Here is a 25,114-nt window from a genome sequence, read left to right as displayed (position 1 = left end):
GTCTACCTTATTTTTGACCTCCTCAATTTTGCAGGCCACTGAGTTGGCAGACAACTGAGCAGATGTTCGGTGACTGCCTGCAGAAGAGTGACCCAAGTCATTGTCTGCTGACCCCTCATCTTCTTCCTCTGAGCTCTCCTCCCTGATGCTCTCTAGTATGTGCCGCCGCTCCTCCTGAGGGTCCCCGCCCAGAGCAGAGCTCAGAGTGTCCATCACTTCCTGAAGCACTGAAAAGTCTTGGCTTGAGGAAACAGTCTTAAGAACCTGCAGCAGCTGCAGCTGGATATTTGGAGCATTGGACTGTTCTGTCTTTTCATTGACTTTCTCTTCCTGCAGTATCAGTTCTGAGTTCCCTTCGTCTTTGTTGTTTAAACTGAGGGCATTTTGCTTCAGCAAATCCATGAGAAGGTCTGGGTGACTGCTCTCTATGAGTCCATGAGGTGTGTCTCCCTCGCCTTTGTCTAAAGGTTGTGGAGTATTCTGAACTATAGCAATAGTGCTTTCAATGTCTTGAGTTTGTGCCTTTTGCAAATCACTGACATAGCTCTCTTTTGTAATAATTTCCCCTATGTCATCTACACATATCCCTACGGCATTAGAAAACACTGATGGAGCTAAAGAGGAAACATCAGATTTAGTGCAGCTGTTTGACAGGAAATCAGTAACTACGTGGGGATGCTCAGAAGCACACACATGTAATCTTTTCTCCTCTGGTGGAATATTAGATTGTAACTGTACTTCCATTATAGTTTCAGACTGCCTTGAGTTCATTTCTAATGCAGAGACCTTTCCACCAATATCTGCATTTTGTTTATCACTTGTCTCTGCTTTCTGTGCATTTCGTGACACATGCATCTGTTCTGTATCACAGGTCATGGGGAAAATGCCCCCATGTTGCCTCTCAAGGGAAAGACCCTCTGTGTTTAAATCAACATCATATGTAACACTGTGACCTGAACCTGACAAATCCCGATCAGCCGGTACTGTTTCAAGAGAAACTCTGGCGGTAGCTGAAGTGTACTGCTCGGAATCCTCTACATCAAAACAATTGAGACTGAGAGAATGTGTTGCAATGACTTCACTGGAAACAACAGGTGAGTGTTGAGATTGCTCACCAACAAGCGTACTCTGACAATTTTGAGAGCAGCTGGGCTCAGATTCAACAGTAAAATTGCTTTCTGACTGAAGTGCAGTTTGCTGAGGTAATGTGATTGTGCTGCCACCTTCTGTAATGTTGTCATCATAGTTACCATTACCCCTGGAAACTGAGATAAGTGCACTTTCCACCAAATCCCCGGGCGATGAGTAATCTCTAATTGGAGTTGGCTCACTGTCCAAAGGTGACTGAACTGCACTCGTGTCATACTCCATTGTACTTTCCTCAGACAACACATCGCGATGTGGTGAGGACATGTCTAATTCACTCTTATTAACTGTCTGATCTCCCACTCGGACATGATATCCAGCCATGAAAAACTCATCATCAAAGGACAAGGTGTCAGATTTAGAGTGTTTAGTCGAAGTGGCATATTGAGTCTGGCTTTCTGGATCAGTGCTGATGCCGGAGGTTCCGTCACTCAGACTAGATGGACGCGACTGGGTAGTTGGAGCAGTGTTTTCTATCATAACTCTGGATAAGTCAGCTGTATCTGTCAGCTGGCTGGTTACACCCTGCGAGTCCCTGTCTTCAGCCAGTAAAGGCAATTTGTCAATGTGATGAACACACTCTGCAGCAACCTGACTCCACAAGGAGGGTGAGATCATGAGACACTCGTGATGATAATTACTCATCTTTTCTACGTTTCCTGTTGTCTCACAATCTACATCTGCATCTCCATTCTCACTCTCTGTCTCTTTGTTAATAGCCTCCTCATTGGTCAGATCGAGCACAATGGCAGCAACCTTCCTCTCAGTCGGCTGCTGCACGTTGTCATCTTCATTAATATTAATTAAACCTTTGTCAAAGATGGAGTGAGGACAGTTTTCTTCTGGGTAAATGCAGGCTTTGGGGTCTGAGTTAAGGGCCCCGTCAACACGGTCATCTTTAACTAATCCGGACTGTACTGACTCACTTATACTAATGGTGCAACCAGATCTCAGAAGGCTCTGCTGTGCCATAGGAAAAGCAATGTTTGAGGATATGGATCCATCTGACACTGCCGGTTTTAAAACAGACATCGTGCCCTCCTCATTACCAACAACACTTCCTTTTTCATCTGACTGTACGGCAAGCAGTTTTAGTACCGTCGTTTCATCAACTAGGCCCTTACTGAGAGCTGCCTCCAGGTCATAACGTCTCCCAGAGGTGATGTCTAAAATGCCCCCTTCCTCTGTTTGCACTTTCAGAAGATGAACAGCACAGTCTTGCTCATTTTCACCCTCCGCCAAATCCTCAGAGCATAAAAACTCAGCTTGGGTAACATCTGTACCTTTTGAATCACTACAAAGGGAGTCAGGATCGTAGTATGGCAGTGTTTGACGGCAAGATTTTACTGAACACTCATCCTCAAACATCCTTGTTGGTGAGCCAACATTTGTTCTGTTCACAGAACATAAAGTGTGAAGGACTGAAAACACTGGAATATCAAGACTTTCACTATCTGCACCTTCAACATCAGTTTGCAAATTATTTCCACAAATTGGTTCCGTAAATTCATCTGACTTTGTCCAATTAGTTTGGTTTGGACACATGTTTTTATCTGTCACCGAGTCAATGTCATTATCTACTAAAAATCCATTGACATGATCCTGTTTTAGAGCCCTGGCATTTGTATATGTGTTTTCATCAGAGGTAAGTATTCCATTTCCTGAGGAAATTAAATTGGGATCACCAGTATGTTGTGTGTATTCCATTAAATCTTCTGTTTCCTCATTTATGTGTAGCGGGATCTTTAAATCTACCCGTTCTGAAAGATCGGCAACATTTAAAGTCAGAGAAGTGACATTTTTCTCAGTGTTTTCAGAAAATATTGAATCTTCAAGAAAGATTTTAACCATTTTACTCAGCTGCTTGTCGAGTATTAGGACCCGCTGTCCTGAGTTGGGATCTGTGTAAGTGTTTATCATTATGTAGGAGATAAATAACTGCTTTGCCTCTGCGTGAGTAGGGATGTTATCAATTTCTGAACTGTCTCCAGCATGATAGCGTCCATCAACTGTGAGTTTTTTATACATAAGCCAAGATGAAAACTTTTCATTAAGGTGATCAACATCAGGAAACACATCAGGGATGTCTATAGATTTCAAAAACTCTGCTGTGTAACTGTCAATCAAATAATTTTTAGTGGCAGAGGTAATGTCTACCACCTCAGAATTTTCTGGAAAGTAAAAAGCTGCTATTTTTCCCCGATTACTGAACAGTCTGCTGGTAAACTCATCTGTGGTGGACACAGTCTGGATTTCCCCAGAGGAAGGCAACACTATTCCCATAAACTGCTGCTGATTTCCAAGCACAGTGAGTGTGCTGCTAGATCTCATCAAATCACACTGAACGGCTGCATCCACCTTCAGCCCATCTCCATTTTGGAGGTTTCCAATGCTACTCATACCATCCTCTGACACCTCAACAGCATGTTGACATTCTCTGGGGTCACCTACATCCACCTGAGCACCTAACAGCCTTGACATGGTCTCCTGGTCACTTAAACCCTCTTGACAAAACCTCAGAGTGTTAATATCCCTCCCTGATGTCAGTGATTTATTTCTGCTGAGGCACTTTAATATCAGTCCATTGACCTCGCAAGGTTCAACCTCCGGCACAGGCTCTAAGTGTGACACATCTTCAGCAGTGCTGGGATTCATCATATCCTTTTGCCTCTGAAGAATCTTTACGTACACAGAAGCAGGTATTAAGCCGCTCTGAAATGCCTTCTCCAGGGTCAGTGTGTCCCCTGTGTAGGACACCTCCAGTCCATCACTGGCTTGTTTGACCTCTATCATCTTGATGATCATGTCATCATACGCGGCTTCTGCCCTAGCTGCTGCGATGTCACAGAGCGACACAGAGGAGACATGTGAATTCTGTATGCACTTGCTTGCTTCATTTAACTCTGGCAAGTGGTTCAGTGTGGATTTATAGCTGAGATCTGGTTTGAAAGCATTATCCCGGTCCAGACAGAGAAGTGGCTCGGACTGAAAGAGGACGGAGGTCACCGGTTGGGCCTCTGGGAGAGTGACCCCAGTTATGGGAGCAATCAGGCCACTCATGGGTCCGGTCACAAGCCCTGCATCCCTGGACTTACTGGACTTTTCCTACAGAAAATGAAAAATTTACAAATTATTGCTTCAGCATCAAAATCTGTATTGTCTACTAAATGTCAAATTTGCAATAAAGTGTTCAAAAGCGAGACAAAATGTATACTCACCACCAGACAAATATGGGCATGTTAAAACATCATGTGCACAAGTGCAAGATTGGAGAGTGACGGATAAAACACTTAAAGCTATCATGCATCTGGGAATGCAGTGTCCAGCATCTTGCAAAAAGAGGGTAGTTAGTCACATCACATACTGTAGGTAAAGGGTTATGTGTCATATCGTTATCCTGTTTACGTTTTAAGTTAAGCACATTAATAATGGCGACATGTCAGACTAAAGCCGGGCGCAACAAAGCATGTTTACAACATACACAGATTCTCTGGGCTTCAATTGTATAAACCTCGTTTCCTGTCCCTAATGATCCAGTGTAATGGAATAAAAGGAGTGATGCAAAAGACAACTGCTCAGACTGTACAAAGGAGAGTAGAAAAAGGTTAGTCATGCAGCTGAACATCAGGTGGCACTGTTTTTCAACCCATTATAAGACATGAATGCAAACCACTCAATAGACGGAGCAGCCCAGTGACCAACCTCTTCTGCAGAGGTGGTCTGTTCTAAACATTGTTGGGAGAGGTCATTGTAGGCCTGATTGAGTGCCTTCAGCTGCTCCTGGGCCTTTTCTCTTTCCTCTTCGGTCATTCTGTAAGATGAAACACAAAGATTGAGGTTGAGACTATAAACAGCAGACAAAGTCTTTTGCATGTGGGTGACAGTAGCAGGACTTACTTGTCACTGTGTTTGTTCAGCATCATTTGTGTGGCCCTCAGTGCCTCTGCAATCTGTTCCTTTTTAGTTACCATTTCCTCGACTGACACCTAGAACATCAAACAGTGGCATATTAACACTTTATATGCAGTACAATGACACTTCTTTATTTTTGATTAACTACTGAGTAGGTATTGTACAATATTGTCACTAATATGATTATGATAAACGGGGACACGAAGCTCACACACATGCACACACACACTAGGATTGTTTTATAAGCTTGAATTACATGTTTCAGTTGACTTGTTTAAATACGATATATAAATGAATGATTAAAAACATAGAGTACACGCCAATGACTCAATTAAATATAAACCCTGCACAAAATAAGGCAATCCAATAGAAGAGCTATAAATGCAATAAATATTACATTTGTTTAACATTTGTTCAGAATGTGTCAAAGAGGAGTTGATTCAACTCTGTGGTTCAGGCGGTCATTTGTAGAATTGTTGTATCTGGCTGATTGAGCATTATTTTTTCACTCCCTTACATGCTGGGACAGAATATTAGAAACACTTTCAGTGTGTTCAGAAACACAGTCAGAGAGATGGTTTCGTAATGTGATAAAAAAATAAAATAGAAAGTCCAAAGCTTTCATTATTACACTGGAATTGTTGGAATTGGATTTGATGTATATTTTGGGTTAAAAATGTAAAAATAAATAAATTTTTTAAAAAATCAATTTTTTTCCAAAGCCATGACTGCCTCCAAAGTACTGACATGTTTCTATGTGTATGAAAATCCTAACAATTAATGATAATTATCAAACATTTTATTCATGCCCCTGTATTTTTTCTGGTTGCAATATTCATGGATCTCGTTTACATGGATCTAGATTACAGCACAAGAACATACCGAGTACATAAATGTACTGAATGGACAGTGTCAATAATTGGCTGGATGGTGTGCTTTAAAAGCGTTTGATCAATATATAGTTTGGCCCGATCACTGATCTGAATTGGCCACAAAGATGCAAAACAACCTCAAAAATCGCATTGTCAATGCAAGTAAGCATAGAACATGTGTCTGAACGTCTTTAATACATTGATAAATTCTCTTTAATATTCTATTAAGTTGGATAGATCTGTCAAACCATTAATGACAACCCATTCCTTCAGGATTACTAAACTGCTTCTCAGAATTTTTTTTAATCACGATTAAGAGTGCTATTGTGATATACAGTAGACCTACATGTAAGGTGCATTTCAAATTTCAATTGAATAATGTCAACTTTGGGCTATATTTATACTACATGTGTCCTTAGACACACAGGGACAAACTAAAAATGTATCTTGATATTTCAACAACCTGTTGGGCTGATTTAATTTATTGGTCACTGAGGTTGTTCTGAAATATAAGTGCTTGTGCAACTAGTGTTATTGAATCAGTTGGAGGTGACATGAAATGAAATCCATTATATGAACCATGCTTTTGTAAGCCAAGTGAAGAGGGGATATGATAAAGTAACTACAACCACTGTCTACAGAGTAAAATATCTGGATTCACTGAATCAGAAAGTAGAATGTGCATTTTTATTAGAAGTCATACACTGTGACAGCAAAGGACTGTGCATATCATTTTGATATGATATAAATCCTCTTCACCATTAAACCAAAGCATTTTGTCATGTATAAGAAATATGTGGCAGCATATGCAAACACAACACACCGACAAACACCACAAACAATGCACATCATTTACCTGGGGCTTATTAGAAGCGTCTGTGTTGGCATTGCTATCTTTCAGAGCATTCTCATCATTGTTTGGGGTCTGTTTCACATTGGACATCCAATGCAATAGCTTGCTAACTTTATCACCATGCTCTCTCTTCTCCTCATCAACAGATCTCTAGAATTAAAACAGATGGGTTTTTGACAAGATTGTTAACTTTGTTACATAAAATAAACAAAAAACAGGGAGCGGCATTGCCGATACACATTTATAATCTACTAAAAACACCAAAGCTCAAGAATCATTGTCAGTTGCATCAACCGCTGTATTAAAACATGTGTGTAAACCAAAAAAAGAACATTAAAACAGTAAAGTCAAGGTAACCTCATACAAACACAAAACCCATGGAAATCCTATGTGCAGGTTTTGCTTCTATGCTATGGACAAGCATATAATTAAAAATGTTTATTGCTTATACGCCCAAACATAATGAAATGTTGATTTGGCTCCATATCCATAAATTCTTGTAGCCTCCAGTAACCTTAACCCCGTGTGGCAGTCATAGACACTTCTTTCAATAGCCTCCCTGAACGTGATTCTTCTCTTGGTCTTTGGGCAGGTAAGGCTTTTGGTTTGGAATTTCTCATCTTTGAGTATACCTGCAGTGACTTTGTCAACAAGGCCGCTCTGAATGACTTCTTCAAGTGAGACTCTATCGTGAGTGTCAGGGTTTACCAATCCTCCAGTCAGGAGCTGGAATTCGATACAGCGAAAACCGACATCTTTTGCCAAGAGGTTTTCCTGTACAGCCTGGGAAATAGACAAAGTCTTTGAAGTCTTGGGGTGAACGATGCCATGAAATGCCTGCTCAAACTGTTGGAGCTGCTGATTCGAAGCCTCATCTAAAAGACCTCTTTTGAGAGCCTCCGAGAGAGTCGCCTTCTCCCCTGAGGAGGGATCATAAATACCTCCAGTGCAGGCCTGGGCTTCTAACAGCCTTAAGGCAGTGGCTCTATCAATAAAGCCCTGTTGAAAACCCTGAAGAACTGAAAGCCGCTTCCCCAGAGTGACATCCCACAGACCAGCAATGGGGCTGTTGACATCTTCCACAACAACCATTCTTGAAAATATGATGTCCGCAATCTCATAGATACTAAGATGCCCACTGCGATAGCTTTCAAGCTCCGATGTTTCAAGAAACCTCTGACTTAGAGCGGACTCTAGACAAAGTTGTCGGCCACTTTTGATATCAGTAATGATGTTAAGTGGGCTTCCACTGGCGTCAACTATGGACTTTTGCTCCCATTCGCTCTCCTGCTGTGACAGAAACAGATACATCCTCTTGTCGATATGTCCCCCCTTGAATGCTTCATACGCTGACATTTCGAAGCCACAGCTGCTGATGACAACAGACACTCTATGTGAACTTGTGGGAGAGGTGTTTGTTAGATGTCTCTCACCAAACGGGAAGAGAAATACTCCGCCGTCGACGTCATAAAGGCATGTCTTCAGTATTTCAGAGTAGTATGCTTTCTGCCCGTTGTCAGGGTTGTGGAAACCTTTGGGGTTACTGACTGGATCATACAGACTCTGTAGAGTCTCCTTGTTCAAAAGACCCTGATCAACAGCAATACTAGCCGGCACCCTGACACCGCTCTCTGGATTGATCAGTCCTCCAGTGGCTACCTGAACCTCAAGGATCCTCTTGCCTTTGTATCTGTCGAGAATCCTTTCCTCCATGGCCTGAAAAACAGACAGCTTTTTGCCAGCATGGATGTAGCCGCTAACAGCTTTCTGAGCCTCTATCAGTTTGTCTTTCAGGCCTGTCTCTATAATACCTCTCTCCAGAGCTTCAGCAACTGAGTGTGTTTGACCTGTGGCCAGATCTGTAAGGCTTCCTGTTGCAGCCTGAGCCTCCAGGAACTCAACAGCGTATGTCTTTGCTAAGAAGCCCTTCTCAGCAGCTTCTAGGAAGGAAATCTTTTTCTTACTTGACTCCACATAAACTCCAGCAACAGAAGTTGGTTTGCCGAAGACCAAAACCTCTTCATCCAAGAGCTTAAATTTGATTACGTTTTGAATACTTGTGCTGCCCTTGAATTCTGGGAGCTTTTGGGAACCGCCTTCTTCTCTTCCCTTGTTTACAGTTTCACTTGGCCGTTGGTCGGTTAGTCCACACAGAGCCATGTATCCAAGTGTTGTCACAGTCATGGGCTCATCAGGTTTGATTTGGCTCTTATAGGTCACATTTTGTACTTTTTGTAGGGGAGTTTGAGTTTGATATATAGTAGAGCTATTGAAAGTTTTGTTTGTTGGTGAATCATGAAGGATTTGGCTTTGAAAGACTTCCATCGTATCTTGTTTGGCTTGTTTAATTCCTTCAAGAATGTTATCTTTCTCCATCGCTGCCATCTGTAGATGTGACATTGGAAGACCTTATAAGTTACAGAAGACTACAGTTACATATAACTACAGTTTCTAAATAGTTTATAATAAATAGTTCTAAAAAAGCATCAATTAGTAAAATTGTATTACATTTAAATATACTGTTTGCTAATAAATATGATAATGTCTTGCAGTAATCCTGAACTATCTTCATCCATACCTCTGAGGACACTTTCATTTTGAGAATCTGGTCCTCCAGCTTGTATTTTGCACTTTCATAAGAGAGCACCCTCTTCTGCAGCACTGTATGTTCCGTCTTCAACAAAGCAGCCTCGTTGTCTTTCACATAGTGATGACTGGTTTCAGTTACTTCCTGTTTGTTTATCCTCTGCTTTTCAGTCTTCATGTATACCCCGAGCATTTCCTGAAGACTTTTAACCTCTTTGACATACGACTCTATTTGTTCCTGAAGAGATCTTGCTTCTTTGTCCTTCAGTGTCAGTTCGCGCTCACTATCTGCCAACAGCTGTTTAAACTTAGCTGATGCATTTGACTGTTCATTGCAAAGGATTTGCAAAGAGCTTACTTTTGAGTTGAGTTTAAGTTTGTCTTCCTCAAGTTGGGCAATTTGTGAGTTTGCCTTTGAGAGGTCATGTCCGAGCTGTGTTCTTTCTTGCTGCAGTTTATCTATTTTGATCTGCAGTTGCAGCTGTTGGTCCGTTTGTTGATTTGTTACCACAGTGGTTTGATGCACTGTTTTTACCTGTTTGATGTCTTGTCTGAAATACTTGTTAAGCATCTCGGCTAATTCTGCACTATGTGGCTGCTGTTTTGACTTCTCACTGTCACCTGAGATTTCTGATTGAAGTACAATTAGTTTTTTCTCTATTTCAGTCTGCACTAGCAACAACTGCCTCTCATAGCCCTCTTTCTGAAGTTCTAGTTTACTCTTCAATTCGTCTAGCATTTTCTTGCACTTCTCAAGTTGTTCTTCCATCTGCTGGGACCTCAGATGAAGGACAGAGTTTTCTTTTTGCTTTTGTTCGGCTTCTGTTTGGGCACGCTGCAGCTTTTCTTTCATCATTCTGACTTCAGATCCCAGCGAGATGCTTTTCTCTAGTGCCTCAGCTTTCTCCCGCTTAAGGATCACATTTTCATGTTGCAGATTTGATCTGGATTTGTCAGAACTCGACATTACTTCTTTGATTGTTACTTTATTTTTCTCAAGCTCAGTCTCCAGCTGCAATATTTTTGATTCATTGACTTGTCTTTCTTTGGTCTCTTTCAACAATTCATCTTTAGTTCTTTGTAGGGAAGAGCTCAACTCTGAAAGTTTAACATTCAAGTTCTCTACTTTCCTGTCTGCGTCTCTCTTTTCATTTTGAAGAGCATACATCTCCTGCTTTAGGTTTTCTGTCATTTTCTCTGAGTTGCTAGTTAACCCTTTAATATTGTGCTTATGTTTGAAAAGCTCGTCGTCTAATGCTTTGACTTTATTGAGATGTTTTTGACTCTCTGCGGATAGTTTTTGCAGTTCAGCATTTTTTTCCTTGAGCACCAGGTTCAAATCATTAATTTCTGCATTTTGCATGTGGATCTTTTGATTTGCAGAATTCTTCTCAGCAAACGCTGACTTCAGCTCTGATTTCAGAGTTGTTATTTCTTTCTCATAACTGGCAATATTTGAATTGAGTGTTTTGATTTTCTGCTCCAGCTCAGTCATTTTCCTCACCTCCTCACAGTAATCCTGCAGTTTCATCTGAAGCTCATGGGAGGTCTGGGATTTCTTATTCAGCTCCTCCTCAATAATTCTAACCTGTGATTTGGTGCCCTCTGCCTGAGACTTAAATATTTTGATTTGCTGTTCCTTGCTTTCAATTTCCATCGTCACCTGATCAAGTTTAGCTCTTACATTCTTCAGATTCTTTTCCATTTCCATATTTATCTGTTTTAACTCAGCTACATTTTTCTGCAATTGAGAAGCAACTAATTCACTTTTTTGAAGTTCAGCGTCAAGGTTTTTGCATTTGAGCTGTGACGCCTGCTCAGACCTCTTCATTAAGTTGTTTTCTTCCTTAGCAGTTTGAAGCTGCTGTTTCCAGCTCTCTATCTCCCTCTTTAAAGACTTGATCTTTTGTTCAGAAAATGATCTCTCTTTTTCCAATGACTCTATTTGGATCTGTAGACCTCTAATATCACTGTCACATGAGACATTATTCCTTGTCAGCTCATTGCATTTAAACTTCAGCTGATCTACTACTGCCTGCTTGGAAACTACCTCTTCTTCTAAGTTGTTAATCTTGTAAATATTTTCCTGCTCCATACAGATTTTCTTTTGTAGTTCTCCTTGGGTGATCTTCAGCTGCTCTTTAAGGCCTTCTACTTCAGTGCTTTGGAAAAAGGTGTTTTGTTCCAATGAGGACTTTGCTCTTTGGAGAGATCTTATTTCCTCTTGAAGGTCATTGATGGATTTCTTCATGGTCAGCACTTCCTGCTGGAGATCATCTGATTTCTGTCTCATATTGATCCTTTCAGTTTCCATCTCCATCTGAAGTTTCTTCAGTCTGTTATTGCTGTCATCCAACAGCTTTTTATAACTCTGTGCTTTCTCCTCAGCCATGTCTGCTCTTTTTTGGACCATAACTAGTTCCTCTTGTTTCTGCTGCAGAACATCCACCATCATGCTGCCATTTTCTCGAACTGCAGATGACTCGGGCACATTGTTAACTGCCAACTGACTTTCAAATGCCAAAGGCTGCTGAGCCAGATCACTTTCATTAATCTTTCTCTGAAGTTTGGGACTCTGTTTCTTAAGATCTTGGCCATTATTTGTTGTCTTTAAGAGGTCCTCTAGTTTCTTCTGAGTTAAAGACCACTTGGCCTCTGACTGCTCAATTAACAGTTTTGTGTGACTTAATTCCTGCTCACTGGTAGCTTTGTCCTTTACTGCTATTTCTAACTTGGTACAATACTGATGAACGTCATGCTCAAGCTGTGATTTCTGAAAGGTTAGATCCCTGATTGTCTTCTGTTGTGTTTCTACTTTTCCTTCCAGCGTTTCCAGCTGTGCTTGTTTTTCAACCAGTAAAGCCTCCTGCTCCTGGACCCGTTGCTTAAGTTGTCTAATCTCTACTTCCCCTGCAGCTTTTTGGAGCTCCATGCTCTCTTTCCTTTTTGCTTTCTGTGTTCTGTCAAAAGCCTTTCTGTTCTACAAGGCAAAAAAATAAGTCATCCACTGTTTCATGTTGAATGATAAATTATAAAATTAACTGCGTGAATATTTTACTTCTTACCAGAGTGCTGCAGCAATATTAAACAATCTCTCCAGGAATTTGCTATTATAATACTGCATGATTTTATTAGTTATTATACTGTGGAGGTTTAAAAATGCTAACATTCACCACATTTAACAACAAGATGTTAGATGTATTTAATATTATCGTCACTGATTTGATCACTGCCCCTTTTTCCTCTGATTCCCAACTTGTAACTCTCAAATAGGTCTGAGAATACTTCTCAGTACCAATATTTGGAAAATAGTACACAAACTCCTGGAGAGGCTTTATTGTCCCACAGAAAGGCCACTATGAGAGAGACTTTCTGTCAAAGAATAAAAAAGCTCACCGTCACCAGAAACACGGACTTACTGCACATGCAAACATGCACCGCATATCTGCATTTCTTTACTTCTTTTGCACATTGAAGCAAATATCTTCACTCAATAAGAGCTGAACATATAAAGAGACGCAACCCTCTGATGAAGTCAAGAACTCAGGATGATAAAGAGTAAAAACACATAGGTGTTTTTGTAATTATTTTACAGATCACTCAGTGAGGCAGTGAAACATGTTGATGCAAAACAGCAGATCTAGGTGTCATGCAAAGATAAGAAGGTAAAGCTAAACTGGCATTATAAGTTTAAGCATGCACAAAGCCCCAAAAGTCTAAAATGCACTGCATAAGCCACTGTATATGTAGAAAGCCAGGAAGTATTAACATATGGATCTCTCACCTCCTCGTCTTCAGTTCTCTTCAGTGTTTCACTGGCAAACTTCACATACTGTGTCATGAGAGTCACAAGAGCAGTGTAGCGGGTTCGGAGATCCATAAACTGTGTGAAATTAAACAAACAAAAACAAGTATGTTATTGAGGTGTACTGTAGATATGGCACAAATGTCTGTCCCAAGAAAGTTCAGTCATAACTTTACCTCCTGCTGAATGGCATCAGAAGAGCTCTGCATCCTCCGTTTCTTGAGAGGGGATTTGTGTTGGGAGTCAACCATCGCTCTGAACGTCATCAGCTGAAGTTCATAATCCTAAAGAGAGACTTACGTGTTACATTTACAAGGTTGTTTCTTTCTCAACTACAATGGAATGGAAATGACCCAAAATGCTAATTTCATATGTCAGACACACCATGAGGATGTTTATCAAAGTTTTTTGTCCAAGCAAAATGAAAAAGGTGTTTGTCAAAAACAAATTGAAATAATTGATTTACCTTAATGGCAGAAGAGTACTGCTCTGAGTACTTCTGACACTCGTCAATTCTGTTCTGTTTTTGTTCAATTTCAGCAACAAGGACCTGAAAAACACAGACATGTTAAATATATATACATCCAAATATCCACACTGTCTTTATCTTATTGTTAAGAATTGGATTCTTGTCCTACCTTCTGTTTGTTCAACAGCTCAGCCAGTGCCTTGCTGTCTTCGGGTTTGTTTTCTTGGGCCTTTAGCTGTGCCGCTTCCATTTCTCTGACCCATTCATCAAGACTACTGTAGGAGTCTCTGTAGTGTTTCAGAGATTTGTTGATACCTTCCAAGTCCCGAAGCCTGCAATTGAATGGTTAACGTCAATTAGCTAATAAGACCTGTCAATAACAAAACAATATCCTATGAGAGGTTACTAACACTAACCTGCCATCGATCTGCGAGTGAATGTTCTGCCATCTCTCACTCAGCTGATCAGCTTTCTCCTTGTGCCAGTCGAGGTCAAAGTCACGTTCGTTATGTGCCTTAAACATGCGGTCACTGATGACTCGTGCTTTCTGCAGCTCATCCTCCATGTCATGGAACACCTCCTGCTTCTCATCGATCTCTGTCCGCCATTGCTATAATCAGAAGACGGAATGGTTACTCAAAGTGAACTAAAAGGGTTGCCAATGTTGGTGAAATGGAGAATCCAATAGAGTATTACCTTAAGTGTTGATATGACGGTCTCAATGGACTTGACATCAGAGTTCATAGCATCTTCCTCGTAGAGTTTGGATTCGTAGGCCTTAACGAGCCCCTCTGCACTCTGGCTGTGCTTCACCACTAAGCTCACTGTTTTCAGTCTGCAAAACAAAGGGAACATGTCTTCAATTCAGGTACTTTTAATGCAAATATATATATATAGTAAAATATCTAAATGCCAGCAGGACATAAAGGACATAAAAACAACTTCTTTATGTACTTCTACATAAAGAAGGACTTACTTGTCCATATAAATGGAAGACATGGAGTACACTTGGCTCATGTTCTGAACGAGGACAGTGAGTTCAGAGGAAAGCGTTGGCACAGATGGAGAACCTGCAGCCTGCCTGAGGAACAGCTCACATTTCTCCTTCATAGCGTCAAGGTCCTCCTTCAATTTGTTCAGCTCCGCTGTCTTCTTCTGCAAAGTGGCATGTAGGAAAGCGTGATTAAAAAATCAACACTAAGTTGTAAGTTTGTGAGTATATTAAATGATTATTGATACCAAGATGTGTACCTCATGTTCAGTGATGCGCTGCAGACTCTGCTCCAGGTCGTCTCTCTCCAGCGGTGTGCGGAGTTGCCTGATCAGGTGTTCTTCATGGGCCTCCAGATGCATCCGGAAGTTGCGTATTTCTGAGATGTAATGATTGTACACCGACTCCTCGTGTTCCTCTGTTTACAAGAAAAAATATAATTAGTAAAATTAATTATAAAGAGCATAAAATAGGTTTGAGTTTCAAACGGTGACAGTTTTGTTGCAATTTTTGAAAAACAGCCAATGTAAAAGTTTGCTTCCATTTGAAAATCCCAACTATTTGATGAGCAATACCACACAATAAAACAAAGGGCATGTTAAACATCGTCTCACATTAACTGACAGCACGCCAGCGCACCTCTAGGTGGCATCATTATCACAGAATAAGGCCAAGTACACCCACCTAAATTAATGGCACTTTGTACTGCTAATGTGAAGTCATACACAAATTATGACAATGGTTTTAATAAGGTGAGAACTTTAGAAAAGGGGAGAGGGCATATATGTAAATGGCCGTGTGTACACGTGTATTGAAGTTAATCTACACAGACCTATGTAACATTACAACATAAAACAACATGTTTTCTGATTTTTTTTTTCTGTAGATATCCCACCAAAACTCATAACAGCAAATTAACAACATTCCAGTGTTTGCGTTTCATTCACAGCAAAGCCAACCATCTCTCTTCTCCTCTCTTCCTCTTAATTCAGTTACAAAAAAACATCATTCCAAAAGGCTTAAAAGGCTTTAGAGCCATGCGTTTCCCTCATGATGTGTTCAATGTACACCAGCGCTCCTTGCTGGGAGGGACAGGGAGGGAATGTGAGCCTTGCCTCTTTCTGCAGATCTGAGCAGTTCCTGGTAGTACTCCTTGCAGGCCGCAACGTCTCTCTCTAGCTGGGCACAATCTGCTACTGTGAACACCTCGGATTCTTCGCTGTCTTCCAAGAACTCGTCCAAGTGGGACTGCAGATTGCTCAAGACCTGCTGATGCTCACCTGGTAACATGGTCTTTATCTGCAGTGGTCAGAGAAATTAAAGTGGAAATAAGATAAACAAGTACTTTGTTCTTAGAATGATCATCAAAAACGGAGCCTGATCATCATAAATGATCATCGACTGGTGGAGAAAAGTGTGATCTAAAAAGGAAAACATAATAATTTGAACGTACTGAGGCCACATTCCAGTTGCGGATGGCTCGTATATCAGCCATTAGATAATGCCAAGACACCACACTCTTCATGTTGATGTGGGAGTGGTGCCACAGTGCCAGGACATTCTGGTATAACTGCTCAGTTCTGCAGGGAAAGACATAAATAATTCATCCCATCAAAGTCAGGTCACCAGAGCTTAGGTGTTCAGTAACAGCCATCTGAACTAGAGAGAATAAACTTTATTTTGAAGTAAAAGACACGAAATGAATCCTAGAATCTCACTTTGTAGCCATATCAACAGCCTCTTTGTTGGGTGGAGGCACAGTGAAACAGACAGAGGGCACCATGGCCTCATTCCCTGATGGGTTGATGATTTTCCACTTGGCCCGGTGAGAGTTATTGGCCAATACGCACTCATCATCTTTATAAATGGTAATCTGAAAGAGTTGTGATATACACACAGCACAGATTTACTATTAAAGTTCGAAATAAATGGATTTGATTAATTAAATGTAATGTAATATTGCGTAAAGAACCACTGTATACCTCTATCTGACGATAATCACAGATGGCTTTAACAGGGATGGAGGATCTCACAGGGCTTTCAGGGTTCCTGGGCCTGAGCTGCACGATATTCTTTGCCCTGCCTACTAACCCAGCTACAGTGCTGCGGTACTGAAGAAGCTGCTCTTTCTCATCCTAGGGACACACCATACAGATTTTTTTTTATTAATAATTTATAATTATTTGCAACTACCTCCACATGCACACACACATCATATCTTCCGCATCAATTTACCATGGACTCCTGAATTAGGTCCTCCAGTCTGTGTAGGCTGCTTGTTCGATCACAGCTGTATTTTCTTTGAATGGCATCTTGCAGGCTCTTAAGGTAGTCCATGGACTCTTTAGCATCACTGAAAAACTGCAGAGGGGAATAGAGTGAGAAATTAGGTGGAACAAACAAATGCTCTTTGCTGTAATGACTGGAAAAATAGGCAGAGGCTCACCTCAAAATACACAACATTCTCCTTGAGATGCTGTTCTACACATGAGCAGAGCTGTAAAATCCAGCTCCACTGCGTCTGCATGGCAGCTCTGTATGCCTGGAAGAGAAGCAACTCCGATATAAAAATACACAATATCTGGGTGTAATAGGTGTAAAATTACAATATCTTAAACATTGTGGAAACCGTGTGCAGGGTGGAGACGCTACTGCTTCAAAAATCTGCAATCTTATTGTCATTCTGAGTATACTGAAAAAGGGCTTACTTCAATAGTGAGCCTGGCTGGGTGGTTCTTGAGCATTAGGCGCTCTGCCTTGTCCTGCACAGACTTGATCACTTCTTCCTTTTCATCCAGCTCCCTCATCAGGTCCTGTATAAAGACAGTAAGCTCAGTATCTCTGGCATCCGGCCATGGCAAAGACCAGTCGCACCATCCTCTCACACATATGAAGTTCATCATTCAGGCCAAAATACACGAATCCCTTAACTGACCTTATTGTTTTGTTAAATGAATGCAGCTGTAATGCAGCCAAACCAACAGAACCAAAATAACAGTCTGAACAAGCCCTTGTCTGCACCCAAAGATTTCACAGATTAAGTTTTAGTTAATTAAAAGCCTGTGTGAAGAAAGACTTGCAAATGACTTACAGCATGGTAGTCTCTTTTCTTCGAGATGTTGCTGTTGCGATCACTCCAGTCGAAGGCAACCTCCTCTTCCTCCTTCTCGTTCAGCCAGATGAGCTCCTGAGTCGCCTGTGACACAAAGTCATGCAGGCTTTCCAGGTGGCTTTGCCGCTCTCTTGAACAGCTCTGAAAAGAACAGGCATTCATAAAGTGAGACTACAAGCACATAAATAGTTTAAAGCATTAATAGCAGCACACATTTTAGATTATGGCTGTTCAGCCCAACAGATCACTTACCAATAGCGTTTCATACTGCTTTTCTAGTTTGTTCAGTTTGTCTGAATAAGTTAGTTTCAGGGGCATGTTCATCTGAATCTGAGAAATGAAAAATACACTTTGGTTTAGTTTCCTCTGCAAAGACACCACAATCTAGCTCAGAGAGTGGAGTTAGGGCAGGCTGCAGCACCATTTCTGATCAACATTTAGGTTACAGATTATATAGGATTGTTAACAAAACAGAGAGAAACTCCAAAATGCTTACCTCACTCAGTTTGGCATCTTTAAGACTCATCTGAAATTCTTCAATGGCTCTATGTACAGTTTTGTGGTTCTCTAAATGCATTTCCACACTTGGCAAATCAGATCCCCACTCTGAACGATCCAGCTGCAACTTTAAAACAGAAAAAAAAAATTCAGCATCTTGTTTTTAAGTGTGTACAATTAAACCTCTATTATAAACACACTAACGGTGACTACTCACCTGCATCTCTTCCACCCAGTACAGGAGGTCCTGAACAAATTTCATGTTGACCTCCTCTTCTGTCATGTTGGAGTCTGCCAGTGAGGATTTCATTAAGGGCTTGCGGATCTGCATGTGTTTCAAATGCCTGAGGCTGCCTGGGTCCATGCCGCCACCACTCCCCATGTAGCTCTGGACTGAAGCTGGCTGCAGACCGGGGGTCAAGGCAGGGGTCACGGACGGGGTCAGGCACGGTGTAAGGCTGGAGGTGAATGTGGACCCAGGGGTGCCTAACCCCCCTGGGGTGAGTGCTGGGGTAAGGGCTGGTGTCAGGCTTGTGCTGATGTTCTGTGAGAAGCCAGGATTCAGGCTTTGTGTGATGCCTGAGATCATCATTTTGGTTTCCTCTGTTGTCAGGGTGCGGCTTTTGCTGTACACAGAAGAAAACTCGGCTCTCAGGGATAGGAGGTCATCTCGCAGTTTTGATACCCTGTATTCATAAAAGGGACAATAAATATATGTATACATATGTCTTAATGTAGGAGAAATGTCAGTGGGATCTTTTTTCACGAGGATATAATATGAGGATATACTTTGTACCTTTGGACAAGTTGATCTGCAAAGGGGAATTTTCCATCCAGAAGAATTTGGATGTCCACCACTTGTTGTCTGATGATATTCTCACACTCGAAAAGGTAGCTGGCAATCTCAGCTTCATGTTGGAACTGAATACCAGACTCAAGACGTTTTGCATCCTTAGCAGAGGGGAAAATAAGAGATTCAAAAGTCAAGATAAAGAATATTTTATCACAAATAATATTAAGCCAAACACAGATTGCACAAAAACTTACAGACTGCAGGGCAGTTCCTGCCAATGCCAGCTTGTCCTCTCCGTTAACACAGTCCCGCTGGACCCGGTTGGCAATCTGCTGCAACGTTTCAAGCCTACAAAAAACAAATGGATTAAGTTGTCAGTTCGCAGTTGTTATCACTTTAATAAAAACAAAAAAAAGTCCTCCCAAAGCCAAGGACACTGCAACCTCACCTGGATCCATATGCAATGCTGTTATTGAGGAAGAATGAGCTGTTAATTTGTAAAGGTTCTGTATGGACGGTGTCATAGGAGCCAAAACTGGTGAAGCTGCTGTTGCTAACAGACGACATCCCGCTCAAATAGGCCATCTTACTTTACATGGTAAAGTACTGCCGGCCCTGTTACATTTCTCATCCCTCTGAGAGGATCCCCTTCAGCCTCGACCTAAAATGGACAGTTAGACTACAACGCATTCGCAGACGGATGGAGCCGCTTTCAACTCGCAACTCATATTTATAGCCCCACAGGCAGGTGAGGAACTTGTAAAATGAATCCCACCCTAAAATAATGTGCTGCCCTTAGGGGATGAAAATGAATAGCAGGTTGAGACAGCACACCTTCATACGAGCTGAGACTGTATAAAGCATACTGCTGTAATTGCTGTTTCTGCCAGTTTTCACCACACCCAACATTAATGCTGTAAATATGCTGCGCTTGCAGACCATGGAGGCAAGAATGGGGATATAAACTTGTCTAAACCATTGTCAACAGAGGTTCAAAACATGACGTTTGAATTTCCACAGAAAGAAGATCTACTCAAACAAACACTGATGGAAACAGATAAAGCTCAAAAACCTGACTGAGCTTGCCATAAGAAAGTAGTCACAGTATAATATATCAGAACATACCTTGACTGAAGCATGCTGTGACACATAATTTACATATTTGTGTGCCATTTTAAAGTACCTAGATAGTAGATCAGTGATGATTTAGTTCCTGAATTACAGAACATAAAAATACCCCATTTTTCTCACTATTTTATTACACAAGATTTATTTGTTTGCTGCTTTTTTTTGGGGGGGGGGATCACTCAATCACTTGGTCAAGCGGAACAAAACTCATACGTATCATATGCAGACTGTGGCCACAGTTAATCTGATCAAGAAATACTGTGTACAGCAGGTCATGAATATACTGATAATGTGCAACGGCTCAGTCAGGGGGTTTCTACTTTAATAAAGAAAATCAAACTCTGACATAAACACTGGCCCTCAGTGTTAGGTTTCAGTACAGACATTAGTGGGCTTGTAATATGACGCTGGAGCACTCCACCTACACCAACCTCAGAAAATATTATGCTGACTCATGTAGCATATTTGCTCTTTTATCAATATACTGTATGAAAAACTTTTCAATTATGAAAGCAGCACATGGCCATAATATGTCTTGCTTCAAATCACTGTATTTTTCCTCAAATAGTCACACATTTGGTCATATCAAACACCAGCTATGTATCTCTTAAATACTGTAATGATGGCTTTTGACTGAGGAGTAACCTGTAATATTAGGTTATAAAGACTATAAAGATAAATCCCATAATGTTGAGCCAAGCAAGACAAAGTATTAATATGTTCAAAGTGCCTGCACATACCGTTCCACCTCAGGCCTCAGGCTCTTCTCTCTTTCCAGCATGGCAACAATTAATTTACCCCATTCCTTCTCCACATCATTAGGGTGATGACCCTGGGGTAACTGAATGCGTCCAAACTCGATCCACATCTGTCAAATACATCACAAACACAGACCTGTTGTCACTACAGTGTGCACGACTACTAACAACGTAATTTGTCATCAGAGCAACATGCTCTTCTGTTTTACATTTGTATACCTCAAGCATTTTATAGAGGTTCTTGATTTTCGTCTTCTCGTTCTCTTTCAGCGGGATTTCATGTTCTTTGAACTGCAGATACTGTGTATAAAGTGCCTGTAAAAGGAAGCAAAGGTTACAATAAAAAAGTTTACTTTTTTTCCACACTTGTCCCACTAAGCATCAGAACAGATATTAACCAGGAGAAAGGTCTCTAAGAATTTGTTCATACTCTCCCATTGTCTTTAAAACTACAGCATTAAAGTGCCTTCACTGTTAAAAGCTATCAACTACAAATGGACGCTGCTCCTTTCTCATATCCATCAGGATCACTTTAAGTCTCTGTTACAGCAGATAGACGCTGCACGTGGACACTTACCCTTCACCTAACTGACTCTATATAAAGATTCTAAGCACTCTGTTAAATGAGACAGCTGAAGCTCAACTTAATAAAGCTAATAATCACGGTTAAAATGTTCAGTACCTTGAGTTCCACTGGATTGTTGGGGAATGATCTATCTGACATTATGGCCACGTTGTGTTTGATCCACTGGCTGAGGTATTTGATCATGTTCTGGTACTCCACCCATTTGATATCAACATCCTGTTCAGAGAAAAAGGCTCATCAGCAATAATGCACTTTTCAGCACTTGGATTGGGTTGAGTTACTGGTGGACCGATGCCATCAACTTACATTAGGACTGATTCCATCAACACCATCGGGTACTTTGGGGAAGGCATCATACAGTGTTGAGACGTATGTGATGACTGATTTTTCATCAGGGGACTGAACGTCTACGTCTGGTGGGAAGGAAAAAGGTCAAAAATGCAATACATGAAAACGAGCTGTACTCGGAGGAATTATACATCAAGCCAAAATCCAAGCTTCACTCCACATGATTTATAGCACAACGGTGTCATAGGTTTTTTTTTTCCTGCGTTAAACCAAACATAACAGTATATATGGATCTCACCCTCTGGGTCCAGCAGCCTGGCCACCCCCAGCTGTTCAGCTAAACAAAACGCGTGCTCTAAATTTGATCGGTTGGTCTGTGTCGACACACGGCTCATGTCAACCATGTCTGGCCTGCAACAGAGAGAAAGAGAGCCAGTAAGGCAAGACACACAACTCAAAGAAAGAAGACAGAAGACAACTAAATTCAGTATATGCATTACATAGATTTACTTTTGTGCAAAAAACCCTGCTGTTCCCTCTGTGTTACGGTACCTGTATTTATGAATGATGGCGTTAAATAGCCGGCCATCCCTCCAGGATGTTGTGAAGTTATCACATCGTACGCCAACATAGCCCTCTGTTATCTGCTTGGACCAGAGCAGCAGCCTCTCCTTGGCTGTCATGTCCTCGGACTCCCCTGTCACGTGGATCTCCGAGATCTGTCACAAAGAGAAATACAACATATAAAATACAAAATGCACTGACATTAGATGTGCAGTGGCTGGGAGACTTGGTTCAGAGACACAGAAAATCTAATTCACACATTTGTGTAATAACTTTAGATTAATACTTCACCATTATTTAGTGGGAGTAATAACTCCTTAGTGGAATGCAATCAAATGCAACAGCACCATAAACCACAGCCCTAAAGATACTACTGTATTAAATCCACAACTTATGTGTCCCAAAACAGTCTGAACTTTTTAAGCTTCACAAAGATCATATTTATTGTACAGAGAAAAAAAGAGGAAACATAGGAAATATATATTTCATTTTCATATATTCCTCATCTAGTTCATTAACAGTTCTGTTCAGCGTGAGACCGAGCTGTGTATTACATTACCAATTAGTTTTACAACATGGTATACTGAGATTAAAGATGACCTCAAACAAACAGTGTGGTTGGCACGCTGGGTTTATGACATCTGAACAAGAGCTTCTATCCACATTTCACACCACATTCAATAATATTGATTCAAGCCTTTGTAGATTTTCTTTTCCTGTAACACATCTTGTATGACAGAAATGGCTCTGAAGGCACATGGAATACATCTGTTACAGTCTGTTTCCATTTTCCATACCACAGAAACTGTTAGGTCACAACATGGTTTTAATTAAAATAAAGACGCAGAATAGATTTCCCAAGATGAATCAACCTTCAGTTTAAAAAAAAAATACATATATGCATGTATTTCTCTAAGAAGGGAATTTGACTTGCAGCCAGGTGGCATCAGTCATAAAAACAGTGAAACAGTGCAGAACAGTAACAACTGTCCGCCATACAACAAGCTAAAGCTCACAAAAAGATTAACACCATCACAAATAACACCATCCTGAAGAAGAAAAATAGAGACCAGCCTGTACAAACAGTATAACTTCCAAACATTTCTACAGTGCAGTTTAACAGGACCATAGCCACTTCTTCACAGCCTTCTTAAGAACACACTGAGTATAAATGTCAAAGAGCTGAATTTTACTGGACACAAACATCTTTGAGTATCTTGGAGTTGCCCTTCATTTTAACCTTCCTTGGATAACTATGACCTGGATGACTGAGAACCTTCACAGACATAGACACACACAAGACTGTTTAGTCTGTTTCTACTGGACATGCTGAGGTTTTAATACTACACCACGGAGAATAAGGATGAAACACATTCAACAAGACTGCAATAAAACAGGGTCATCATGTCATCTCACAAACAAAGTTATCATTAGATTCACAACACTGCTGTCAATAACTGTTCCAAGATATATGTGATTATCTACCAGGGTGATTTCAGAGCACTTTATAACAGCTGATGTTGAACAATGTGCTTTGTTTTGTAAATATAAAAATCAAGGAATGTCTGTTGGCACCAAGTTAAGTCTTTAACTAAAGAACCACAACCCTGCTCACCCCGTGTGAAAGACCAACAGTCACTGTATCATCAGCAGATTTTGTAATGTGACGATTTTCATCAAGACTCTGGCAGCCATAAGTGTACAAACAGCAACCCTACAGGGAGCCAGTGGACTTTAGAGTTACCGTTCACTTTCACACACGTCAGCCACTGATTGACCCACTATAATCACTATCAAATCAAACACAGTCAGCTGTTTTAGCGAGATCATTAATTAAGACATCATTTGTGTTCTGAATGTACTCAACGAAACCAAACCCCACCATTAAAACTAAAAACACAGGATGAGAGCCTGCTATCACTCCAAAATTGATTGACAGATCTTACAGTAAGCTCTTAAATCCATGTTACAAGTTACCTACTAATTTTTCATCAAAAGAGTCACTTTTCCATTATACATGGGAATATTGGTATAATTTATTTGGTCAACTATTGATTAGGCTTTTAAAAAAACATGTATGTCAACATACTGTTCCCATTCTCTACATACAGATGAGCAGCATTTTAACACTAGATTCAGGTAAATCTGATTAGGCAGCCTTTACATTTAACATAATCTAAAGACAAAAAAGCCACCACAATGATGACATAATGCTCTACAACAATGAAACACGCTGATGGGGTATAAAATGATCTAATAAGATAATCTGGTTAACAAAATGAACTGGCTTTGCTCTAAAGAACTGCTTTATTTTAGCATATTTTCAGCATAGTGCTTAACTTCCATGATTTAAAACCAGCCTTGCAAAGTTGAAGTTACATTATTCCCTGATCAAACCCCTTATTAATCATGAATCACACCCGTAATAGCTATAAATAACACGTTCTCAGTTTACCTCGTGTTGGGTGGAAATACATTTGGCAGGAGCTGGAAGCCGTTCTACGTAACCAGAGCAGGTGTAGGCCCTCCGTCTCCTCCTCCTGTGTGCTTGAGAGCCCCATATGATCTTGGCAAACGTTTCCTCACTCCCAGGCCTGTCATTACCCCTCAGAGTCCATAGCATGTGCTCCACTGCTCCAAAGCTAACAGCCCTCCTTAACTGGCGTTGTAGCAGCTTCTTCACAAGAAGACCGTCCTTAGCTGAGGCACCTCTGGAAGCTGTGTTAATACAACGAAGCTTTCCTTCTACAGAG

The 25,114-nt window shown here is 40.9% G+C and overlaps 1 protein-coding gene across 1 annotated transcript in view; it reads right to left on the bottom strand.

The window, feature by feature from the left end:
• Window positions 1-25,114, bottom strand: part of dst (dystonin) — a 147,200-nt gene that overhangs the window by 87,635 nt on the left and 34,451 nt on the right. The window contains exons 9-40 of the mRNA XM_046071409.1: window positions 22,350-22,516; window positions 22,096-22,208; window positions 21,816-21,922; window positions 21,606-21,725; window positions 21,143-21,238; window positions 20,906-21,033; window positions 19,292-19,385; window positions 19,041-19,195; window positions 18,462-18,930; window positions 18,243-18,371; window positions 17,999-18,076; window positions 17,726-17,887; window positions 17,343-17,447; window positions 17,081-17,176; window positions 16,870-16,995; window positions 16,617-16,769; window positions 16,353-16,507; window positions 16,088-16,214; window positions 15,750-15,933; window positions 14,895-15,052; window positions 14,620-14,798; window positions 14,340-14,478; window positions 14,060-14,253; window positions 13,813-13,975; window positions 13,641-13,724; window positions 13,351-13,458; window positions 13,154-13,252; window positions 6,787-6,933; window positions 5,044-5,132; window positions 4,849-4,957; window positions 2,663-4,251; window positions 7-2,539 (exon numbers count right to left, since the gene is read on the bottom strand). Coding sequence (XP_045927365.1) covers window positions 7-2,539; window positions 2,663-4,251; window positions 4,849-4,957; window positions 5,044-5,132; window positions 6,787-6,933; window positions 13,154-13,252; window positions 13,351-13,458; window positions 13,641-13,724; window positions 13,813-13,975; window positions 14,060-14,253; window positions 14,340-14,478; window positions 14,620-14,798; window positions 14,895-15,052; window positions 15,750-15,933; window positions 16,088-16,214; window positions 16,353-16,507; window positions 16,617-16,769; window positions 16,870-16,995; window positions 17,081-17,176; window positions 17,343-17,447; window positions 17,726-17,887; window positions 17,999-18,076; window positions 18,243-18,371; window positions 18,462-18,930; window positions 19,041-19,195; window positions 19,292-19,385; window positions 20,906-21,033; window positions 21,143-21,238; window positions 21,606-21,725; window positions 21,816-21,922; window positions 22,096-22,208; window positions 22,350-22,516 — 8,355 coding nt within the window. The remainder of the gene's footprint in view (window positions 1-6; window positions 2,540-2,662; window positions 4,252-4,848; window positions 4,958-5,043; window positions 5,133-6,786; window positions 6,934-13,153; window positions 13,253-13,350; window positions 13,459-13,640; window positions 13,725-13,812; window positions 13,976-14,059; window positions 14,254-14,339; window positions 14,479-14,619; window positions 14,799-14,894; window positions 15,053-15,749; window positions 15,934-16,087; window positions 16,215-16,352; window positions 16,508-16,616; window positions 16,770-16,869; window positions 16,996-17,080; window positions 17,177-17,342; window positions 17,448-17,725; window positions 17,888-17,998; window positions 18,077-18,242; window positions 18,372-18,461; window positions 18,931-19,040; window positions 19,196-19,291; window positions 19,386-20,905; window positions 21,034-21,142; window positions 21,239-21,605; window positions 21,726-21,815; window positions 21,923-22,095; window positions 22,209-22,349; window positions 22,517-25,114) is intronic.

This window comes from Micropterus dolomieu, linkage group LG15, assembly GCF_021292245.1.
Source record: "Micropterus dolomieu isolate WLL.071019.BEF.003 ecotype Adirondacks linkage group LG15, ASM2129224v1, whole genome shotgun sequence".
Taxonomy (NCBI): Eukaryota; Metazoa; Chordata; class Actinopteri; order Centrarchiformes; family Centrarchidae; genus Micropterus; species Micropterus dolomieu.
This window is presented reverse-complemented; position numbering and strand designations above follow the sequence as displayed.